This window comes from Chlorocebus sabaeus, chromosome 15 (assembly GCF_047675955.1).
Source record: "Chlorocebus sabaeus isolate Y175 chromosome 15, mChlSab1.0.hap1, whole genome shotgun sequence".
Lineage (NCBI taxonomy): Eukaryota > Metazoa > Chordata > Mammalia > Primates > Cercopithecidae > Chlorocebus > Chlorocebus sabaeus.
The window spans coordinates 81,955,753-81,964,778 of NC_132918.1; the positions used below are offsets into that span (position 1 = coordinate 81,955,753).

At 50.8% G+C, this 9,026-nt stretch overlaps 1 protein-coding gene across 1 annotated transcript; it reads right to left on the reverse strand.

Moving 5' to 3' along the window:
- Positions 1 to 701: 701 nt before the first annotated feature.
- On the reverse strand, positions 702 to 7,170 carry LOC140713519 (uncharacterized). Its single transcript, XM_073023813.1, has 4 exons — positions 7,096 to 7,170; positions 3,852 to 4,190; positions 3,475 to 3,741; positions 702 to 2,855 (listed from the first exon to the last, which is right to left on the reverse strand). Exons 1-4 carry the CDS (start codon positions 7,168 to 7,170, stop codon positions 2,769 to 2,771), a joined length of 768 nt encoding a protein of 255 aa, XP_072879914.1. The 3' UTR covers positions 702 to 2,768.
- Positions 7,171 to 9,026: the final 1,856 nt, after the last annotated feature.

The following is a 9,026-nucleotide window of genomic DNA, read 5'->3' on the forward strand; positions in this document are numbered from 1 at the left end:
TTCCCAAGATGGAGTCTCGCTCTATCTCCCAGACTGGAGTGCAACGGCAGGATCTCGGCTCATTGCAACCTCCACCTCCCAGGTTCAAGCGATTCTCCTGTCTCAGCTTCCCAAGTAGCTAGGTTTATAGGCTCCCACCACTGCGCCCAGCTAATTTTTGTATTTTTTTAGTAGACACAGGGTTTCACCATGTTGGCCAGGCTGATCTTGAACTCCTAACCTCTGGTGATCCATTTGCCTCGGCCTCCCAAGGCTGGGATTACAGGCGTGAGCCACCCTGCCCGGGCCAGACCCTGTTCTTGGTGTACATTTTGCTAACCCTTCCACTAAATCTCCAAAGTAGGTATCATTGTCTTCACTTTAGAAATTAAAAAACAGATGCTTATGACCACCTACTAGCAAATCCTGATGTGCCAGGGCCTGGTGGGGATAATCATTGACTGTCTGACTGACCATTATGAGTCACAGTTTCCATTCCTGCAAAATGAGAATTTTTTAACTTAGGGGTGGGGTGTTCGCTAAGCTTTCTGCCTGATTCTAATTCTTCTGCTAGAAGCTGTGGGTTTACAGAGGTGGAAAAGATAGTCCTTCCACCAAACATATATTCTATTATATATATCTTATCTATATATATTATATATTCTATTATATATCCCTCCCACCAAAAATATATTCTTTTATATTAATAGAATATAAATCCAGGGTCCAACGGAAAAGACTTAAGGGCAGACACAGAGTGGGATGTAGTTTATGTTAGGAGAAGCCTGAAGGGACATCATGGCAGGCATTTGTGTGACCTCCCACAAAACACCCTCCTCCACTCTGTCCTCACTTTCTCTGTTCTTCCTTCCCTTTGTCCTTATTATTTCCTTTCTGCTTCTCTTTCTTTTCTGTCTTCCTCTGTCCTGCCCTAGAACGATGCCTTTCTAATTGTGGGTTATAACACATTATTAGTAGGTCATAAAATCAATTCAGTGGATGTGGACCAGCATTTTAAAAAGTGAATAGAATATAAACTCATTAAAAGGCATCACTCATACTCAGGATAATACTGTTGTATAAAATTTGTTTTAATATGTGTGTCAGCATGTGTACACTGTGTCAAGATGTAACACTTATATCCTATTTCAAGACCCTGCTGTAGACTAAACAAGGACCCCCATGGTGCTCCAGGCATCCCCACCCTCACCTGTGGCACCAGGAGCTACTGCTGTCACTGGCCCAGCTGGGTCCTGTGTCTTTCTGTGTTGTCAGAGCCTGCGCTGACAGTCCACCCACAGGGAGTTGGAATCTGGGGCTTGACAGTGCTGGGAGGATCCTTCAGGCTCAGGCAAATCCTCACCTGGAGGCGCAGAATGGACTAGATGACCCCTGAAACAGTCCAGTTCAGCATGTGAGAGCTCCTCTGGGCCCAGCCCTGTGCCACCTTCCCGCAGGGCCCTGGGGAGAGCAGAGAAAGCAGCTGCCGGCTCCAGGCAGTTATTTTACCCCAGGTGCCACTTACCCTGCAGAGGGGCTGGAACCAGATAATCATTTTACCCCAGGAGCAACTTACCCTACAGAGTGGCTGGAACTTCTTAGGTTTTTTTCAGTTCCTGTGTTACCTTCCAGCCCTTCCCACCACATGTTGTGGGTATCCACGGCTGACGAAGGCCCCTGAGCCAGGCCAACCCCCCCGCCTCCCAGTGGGTGGCTCTGTGGTCCCTGGCAGCCCCAGCATCATCCGGGGCACAGAGGCCATGGACACTCAGGGGATGGTCAAGGACGCAGCTCCTTCCGTTCCTCCCTCAAGGAGCTTTCAACAAGATAGATGGTCATTCTTCTGTCCTCACTGTTTGCTCCTGGCATAAGGGGACCCCAGGGCTGGATGACTTCCCTAAAGAGGAATCTCTTGGGGTCCCGCAGATGCTCCCAAGTCCTGTCTGGAGGATGAAGGTGGGGAGCACATCGCTGACAGTTTCTCCTCTGCCCTCCACCCCTTGCCCCTCCTGAGTTCCTGGACTAGGAACTCAGCCAGGACTTGCTTCAACCTGAGAGGATGGTGTCCAGCCCCCTTGGAGCCTGCCAGCATCCGGCGGGATTTCAGAGGGACCTCCAGGGAGGCGCTGCCCAATTGCCCCCCGTGTTGCTCACACAGCCCCCACTGATCTACTCTGGGGAGGGCTCGGGGCCCAGAACGCGGCTTCTAGGGGGGCCTGGGGCAGCAGGCCGGGAGATACCACTTGTTCACCGCCTGCTCACCCAGATAACTGCAGCTCCCTCCACTGCCGCCTACCGCCCTCCGGCCATGCCTCTGCCCAGAAGGCCCTCCCTCTCCAGGCCTGCCCAAATCTTCCTCCATTCTCGCCTGAGCAGATACTCTCCTGCACGATTCCCGCCGCGTGGATGACTCAGTTGAGCCTCAGTCTGGGGCTGCCCTGTGCTGGCACCTTTATGCAGATGCTCGGCTCCCTAGCCTGGCCTGTGAGCCGTGTAGTGCAGAAACTGCATCTCACTCAGAGCGAGGGTAAAGGCAGGGGTGCTGGAGAAGCCAGCTGCCCTGCCACAGGCCAAGAGGACTTGGCCAAATGACCATTGCTGTCTGTTTCCCCAACTGTAAAGGGGGCTGAGACCCTTACAGGGTTGTGAGGCTTAAAGTCTGACAAACGCCTACCACCCACCAGGCACAGGGCAGTCGCTGAGTATCTGGCGGTGGCTGCTGTTCCCCCCAGTGTCCAGCATCGCCCGGGGATGTAACAGGTGCACCACGGACAAGACTGATGGGTTTATCAGTTCACTGGGGAGAGAGGCAGGATGGATGCACTTGCTTGTTCCTCTGATTTTCCCTTATGCGGAGCAGTGATACTTGGCAAAGGCTGCCAGGGAGATGGGAAATTGACATTAATTATGGGAAAGTGAAACAAGAAGGGGAAGAGGGTGAGAAAGAGACAGGGGAGGAAGAAAGGAAGGAGGCATGGTTAGAAGACTGGCAAGCAATAAAGACGACTGTTTTCTTGGAGGAACAAGGACGTAGGGCCATGAACAGTGGACGCTTCTTCTCAGTGAATTACGGCATTTCAGCGCTGGAGTAAGCCTGAAAATCACAGATCCCCTTCACAGCCCAGGGACGTACAGGCCCTGGGAGAGCAGGAGTTAGAGAGGACCGTGCCTGCAACAGGCACTGCCTGCTACACCCTGCCACGGGCAGAGGGGCTGTGCTCCCACCCCACAGAGGCCCCATCCTTCCCTTTCTCTCCCCAAGGCTGCTCCAGCAGGGAGTTTAGCTCCATGGACACCTTTGAAGGTTATGAGGGTGCAGAAGACATGGAAAAGGTGAGCAGCGCTCTGAATGTAATTTCTTTCTCTCGTTTCTTTCATCTTCTTCCTCCTTCCTACTCATCATCTCCTCCTCCCTCCCCCTCCTCAGGATTCTCCCCCATAAGGACCTGGCGAAGCCAGGGAGCTGAGGTCACAAGTCCTCAAAGTGGCTCTAACCCTGCTAGCCCGGCGTGTCCCCACGTGGCTGTCTCCTTGGCGGTGCGCTGGTGTCCGGTCATAACTGGGGTTCCCGCCTGGAGCCCCGTGGCGCAGGTGGGAGGGCTGGGGGGGCTGCAGCCTGTCAGCGGGAGTCACCACCTTGCCCGGCCTGGCCACAGCCTCCAGCAATAACTCTGAGGGTGCACCCGTCCCCTCCCTTCCAGCTCGCAGGGCCTTTTCCAGTCTCATGACAGTCACGAAACCTGTTCCTCCAAATCCGCTTTCCTGGAGAGGGGAGAAAGAACGCAGGGAGAAAAAGAAGAACGCGATGAGGAGGAAACGTGAGTGTGAGCGAGGAAAGACTAAGCGCCTCTGTGGGCCACCGCGTCTCTGACCTTCCTCGCGGAACTGCAAGACGACCGGCAGCACCGAGAAGGAGCGCGCTGGGGCGTCCACGGGCCGGCTGGCTCCTGCGGGGGCGACGGCTGGTTTCCAGGCGAGGGCGCGGCGCCCGAGGACCTCCGCCCCGGAGAACGGACCTCCGCCCCGGGGAGCTGACCTCCTTGCGGACGCCCCCGCTCCTCGGCTCCAGAGCGCCCGCATTCCCGGGAGAGGCGGTGTGGGAGCCCGGGGCCTGCCCAGCTACGCAGAAAGCAGCCAGCGCCGCGGCGGCGGCAGAAAGGGGACGCCCAGGGCCACCTCCCGGGAGTCCGAGCGGTGCGCCGGGTGCTCGCCTAGCTCCTGCCTGCGGAGCCCACTCTTCCCCGCCCACCCGCCAGTGAAGGACCTGGCGGGCCCGGGACCCCCAGTGCGCCTGCGCGAGCGCGGCGGGCGGAGGCAGACGCTCGCGGAGGCAGATGCTGGCGGAGGCCACGCCTCCTAGGGCTCGGCCGAGCCTAGGAGGAGCCGGAGCTGGCTCCGGGCTGCTCCCACCTGCCTCTCCGGGTCCCAGCCTCGCAGTGGACCGGGTGCGCAAGCTACTTAGCACCTGACAGGTTAATTCAAAGGGGGTGGTTCCAAGGTAACTGCTGAGGGATTTACGTTTAGATTTGTTAGTTTAAAAATTAGTTTTCCAGTTGTTTGTTTATTTTTTTTTGAGACAGTCTCTACCTGTCGCTCAGGCTGGAGTGCAGTGGCATGATCTTGGTTCACTGCAACCTCCTCCTCACATGTTCACGCAGTTCTCCTGCCTGAGCCTCCCGAGAAACTGGGATTACAGGCATGTGCCACCACGCCCGGCTGATTTTTGTATTTTTAGTAGAGTCAGGGTTTCACCATGTTGACCAGGCTGGTCTCGAACTACTGATCTCACGTAATCCGCCCGCCTCGGCTTCCCAAAGTGCTGGGATTATGTGAACCACCGGGGCCTGCCAATTTTCGGAAATTTTTGTCAGAGGTTTGCACCTATTTAGTTTTTTATTTATTTTCAGACTTGTCAGGTTTCCTTTTTTTTTTTTATTTTTAAGTTGCAAATTAACTTTTCTGATTTTAATTTTTACTTATGTAGTTTTAAGGTGTATTTGCTTTCAGAATTTCTTAGGTTTAACATTGCTGTCAGTCAGGGTCCAATGTCAGGGTCCAATCACTGAAATGGACTCCACACCAATTATTTTAACAGAAATTTAATGTAAGGAATTGTTACCCAACTATTGGAAAACTAAAAAGGCAAAAGAAAAAAAAAAGAAAAAGAGAAAAAAGAAAAGGATGATGTTGAGATATCATGAAGATTTCAACTGCAAGAAGCAGCTACTACCTGAAGAGCTAAGGGAACAAGAAGAAGTTGGAATGATCAAAACTCAGAAGTCTGAAGATCGCCCAGGGCTGGGGGTTGTTCTCTGAGGAGGAGACACTGCTCAGAGCCCGGGTCTGGGAGCTGGATGCAGAACTCGGACGGGAACATGCCCAGCCCATGCTGGTGTCTCTGAATGGGCATCATCAGGCTGGTTATGGAAGTGTTGGGAAAAGGCAAGCTGGAACTAACTGCTGCTACTGACACCAACTGTCATTCTCAGGCTGGAGACCCATTGCTAAAAGAATGCTGACAGGAGCCCAGGAGCACAAGAAGGAGCCCGTCGTGACCCTGCACCACAGAGCAGGGGCAGGGGTGGGGGGTAGGGGGTGTAAAAGCTGAGGACCATGGCTTAACTATCCAGCACACTTAGCTTTGGAGTTACTTAGAGCTCCGTTAGGATTCAGTTAGTTTTGGAATTGTTAGGGGTGATTTGATTTCACTTTTTCACTACATGCGGGATCTGGCGGAGTCTTCAGTCTCCTGGTCTTGTTTCTGGAATGGAGTGGGTCACGAACACCTCATAGGAGTCTGTCCCAGGAAAGTTGAGACAATCACTTTAGAATTCAAGAAAACAAAAATAACGTGTTTCACTTGGTTCATAAAGAAGCCCTTTGACGAAGTGGCCAAAAAGGGGCAGAGCCTAAGGGACAGACTCTTAGGGAGGGGCCCTTGGAACAGTGTCCTGCAGAGTGTTCCTCTTTCAAATTCTTTAGAATTTTATGCTGTTTTGTGGGGCCACCCTCTCCCACTCCCTTTCCTAACAACAGTGACTATCTTGCTTTGAAGTTGTAGACGGTTTTTTAATTGTTTGCACAATAAAGTAAAGTTCCTCCCAATAAGAGACAGACTCTTAGGAAGGGTCCTTGGAACAGTGTCCTGCAGAGTGTTCCTCTTTCAAATTCTTTAGAACTTTACGCTGTTTTGTGGGGCCACCGTCTCCCACTGCCCTTCCTAACTACACAGTGCCTTTCTTGTTTTGAAGCTGTAGATTGTTTGTGCAATAAAACAAAGTTCCTCCCAAATCAATAATGTGTAATCTTAGGTTCTTCTACCTGCATTATCCTTCAGCCCACATTGTTCCATTTGACCATCAGAACATTTACATATGTATGTACATATGTATGTATGTATGTATACACTCCCATTATTCAACACCTATTTCCTGAGCACTCCCCTGCCCTGAGGATGGGTCTGGCACCAGGTAGAGACCAGGGATGTATGAAGATGAGTGAAGCATTCAGTCCAGTGGGGGAGGCAGACGTGGAAACAGAATCACTACACGATGTGGCAAATTCTCTGGGAGCACAAAACACCGTCACTGACTCTTCCTGATACAGTCAGGAAGGGGTGACACTGGAACTGGGTCTTACAGGCAAGTGTCTTCTCCCGGTGGAGAAGGAGAAGGGCACCCTGGCGGAGGGAATAGCACAAGCTCAGGTACAGGGGCACAGAGGAGCTGTGCATGGCAGGTGGGACAAGTTGATGGGGACTGCTGGGTCACAGGGTTCAGAAAAGCACTAAGCTTAAGGGCTGACCCTGGTGCTTGACAGATCCTGCCTCATTTGTTCCTGCAGCAAGTCTGCAAGATAGTAGGGAGCAACCTCAGGAGCCCCATGCTTCTCCTGACACAGTTTACATTTCTGGGTATCTTAAGCGCCTTCCCAACTTTCTCCTTCTCCCATCCTTATTTTCATTTGTCTATTGAAGATGAGTTCCTCCTTCCTTCACCTTTTGATTCCTGCTGCTTAAACATACGTAGAGATGGAGGAGGGTTGAGACCAGCAAGGTGTGAAGCACAGGAGACTTTAGCTGAAAAGGGAGGCTGAGAAGAGCAGAGCAGAGGAGACCTGCTTGTGGGAATGGTGCGCAGAAGTTCTCCAGACCAGCACGGTGGGGAGTGGGCTCCGGACATCACCAACCATGACCGCCTCCAACTGTATTCAGCAACCATTGTAAGGTCATGAGAATGCCTTTCCCAAAGGGGGAAACTGCTTTAGATCCAACCCAGGCTTGTGAATGTAACAGACTGGAATTTTTAAAAGCACACAGAGCCCTTCGCTGCACTAACAACAATGGACATGTCTACCAAGTAAACACACACACACACACATATATATATGGTCCTACACAATCCGCGGTGGTATGTTTTCACGCTTTTTATAATACACATCTATGCATTCAGTCTTGTGTGTGTGTGTGTGTGTGTGAGAGAGAGACTAACTTAACACACTGAATGCATTAAAATGCATTAAAAAGTTTTCCAGCAGACTTCTCTGTTTTGGCCTCTGCTATGGTCTGAATGTTTATGTTCCCCCCAAATTCACTTGTTGAAATCCTAATCCCCGGGTCATGTTGGTGTGAGAAGGTGGGGACATAGGGAGGTGATCAGGTCATGAGGGCAGAGATTTCATGAATGGGATTATTATCCTTATAAAGGGGGCCTGAGAGAGACTCCCTTGCCCCTTCCACTGTGTAAGGACATAGTGAGAAGGCACCACCTATGGACCAGAAAAAAGGCCCTTGCTGGATGCCAAATCTTCTGGTGTCTTGATCTTGGACTTCCTAGCCTCCAGAAGTGTAAGCAATAAGTTTCTGGGTTGTTTTTTTTTTCTTTTTCTTTTTCTGAGACTGAATCTCACTTTATCGCCCAGGCTGGAGTGCAGTGGTGCGATCTCGGCTCACTACAACCTCTGCCTCCCAGGTTCAAGTAATTCTCGTGCCTCAGCCTCCCAGTTAGCTGGGATTACAGGTGCATGCCACCATGCCCGGCTAATTTTTGTATTTTTTAGTAAAGACAAGGTTTCACCATGTTGGCCAGGCTGGTCTTGAACTCCTGACCTCAAGTGGTCTGCCCACCTTGGCCTCCCAAAGTGCTGGGATTACCGGCGTGAGCCACTGTGCCTGGCCAGTTTCTGTTGTTTATAAACCACCCAGTTTATAGTATTTTCTTATAGCAGCTCAAATGGGCTATGACAGCATCTCTGATTATCCTATCACAATATATCCATTTCTCTATGAGAATCTATTTCTGTGTGAGAATATGTAAGAATTTCAGATGTTTCATGCTGTAGCTGAACAGAGGAGTCTCCTGGGTTCTGGCCACTTGCCTCAGGAAGCACATCACTTGGATCCTGTCAAACACATTTGACCACTGAATAGCCAGCCACTCACTATGGAAACACAGCCCAAAGCATTCTCAACCTTTTGGACCTCAGCCCTTTTCTGGATCTATGAAAATGTCCATAATGGATGATGCTGGCAGAGTGTGAAGTGCCCAAACCTCCCATGCTTCATAGGATGAACCCTCTGCAAATCTTAGATGGCAGGTGGGTGACCAGAGGAGCCATTCCAATACCAGTCATTGCTGGATGTTTCTGGGGTGTTGTCCTCAGGTGCTATGGACCATATCTACTCTGTCTACTCTGTCTTTCCATTCCAGTCCAGTGGATATTGTGTCTTCTTCTTCAGGCCTTGTTCACTGTAGCTGCTCAGGAAATAGTTGTGAAATGAATTGTTGTGGTACATTCTTAAAACTCTTTGAAAGTGAGAAAAAAAAGAATGACTTTTCTGTGGGTAAAGCTTTGGTCATCTTTCCACTTGTTTACATGAGAAAGAGTACAGAATAATGAGATTAAAGTCTCCTAAAACTTTTGGAAAAGTTGTTCATGTCCTCTATAGTGTTATAATTTTGCTATTGTCCCCCAAAGGGGCTCAGGTACCATGCTTTGGATGGAATTGTGGGACTAAAGGCGGCTTTGATTCTGTACAATTTGGTGGT

Bases quoted from the DNA above. Each gene is read 5' to 3' on its own strand.
- LOC140713519 (XM_073023813.1), bottom strand. From the start codon at position 7,170: ATGGTTGGTGATGTCCGGAGCCCACTCCCCACCGTGCTGGTCTGGAGA. The intron at 4,191-7,095 runs GTCTCCTCTGCT...GGCAGGAGCTAG, and splicing joins CGCACCATTCCCACAAGCAG to GCGAGCACCCGGCGCACCGC. The intron at 2,856-3,474 runs GTTAGAGCCACT...TCTCCCTGGCAG, and splicing joins GGACACGCCGGGCTAGCAGG to CCTTTGCCAAGTATCACTGC.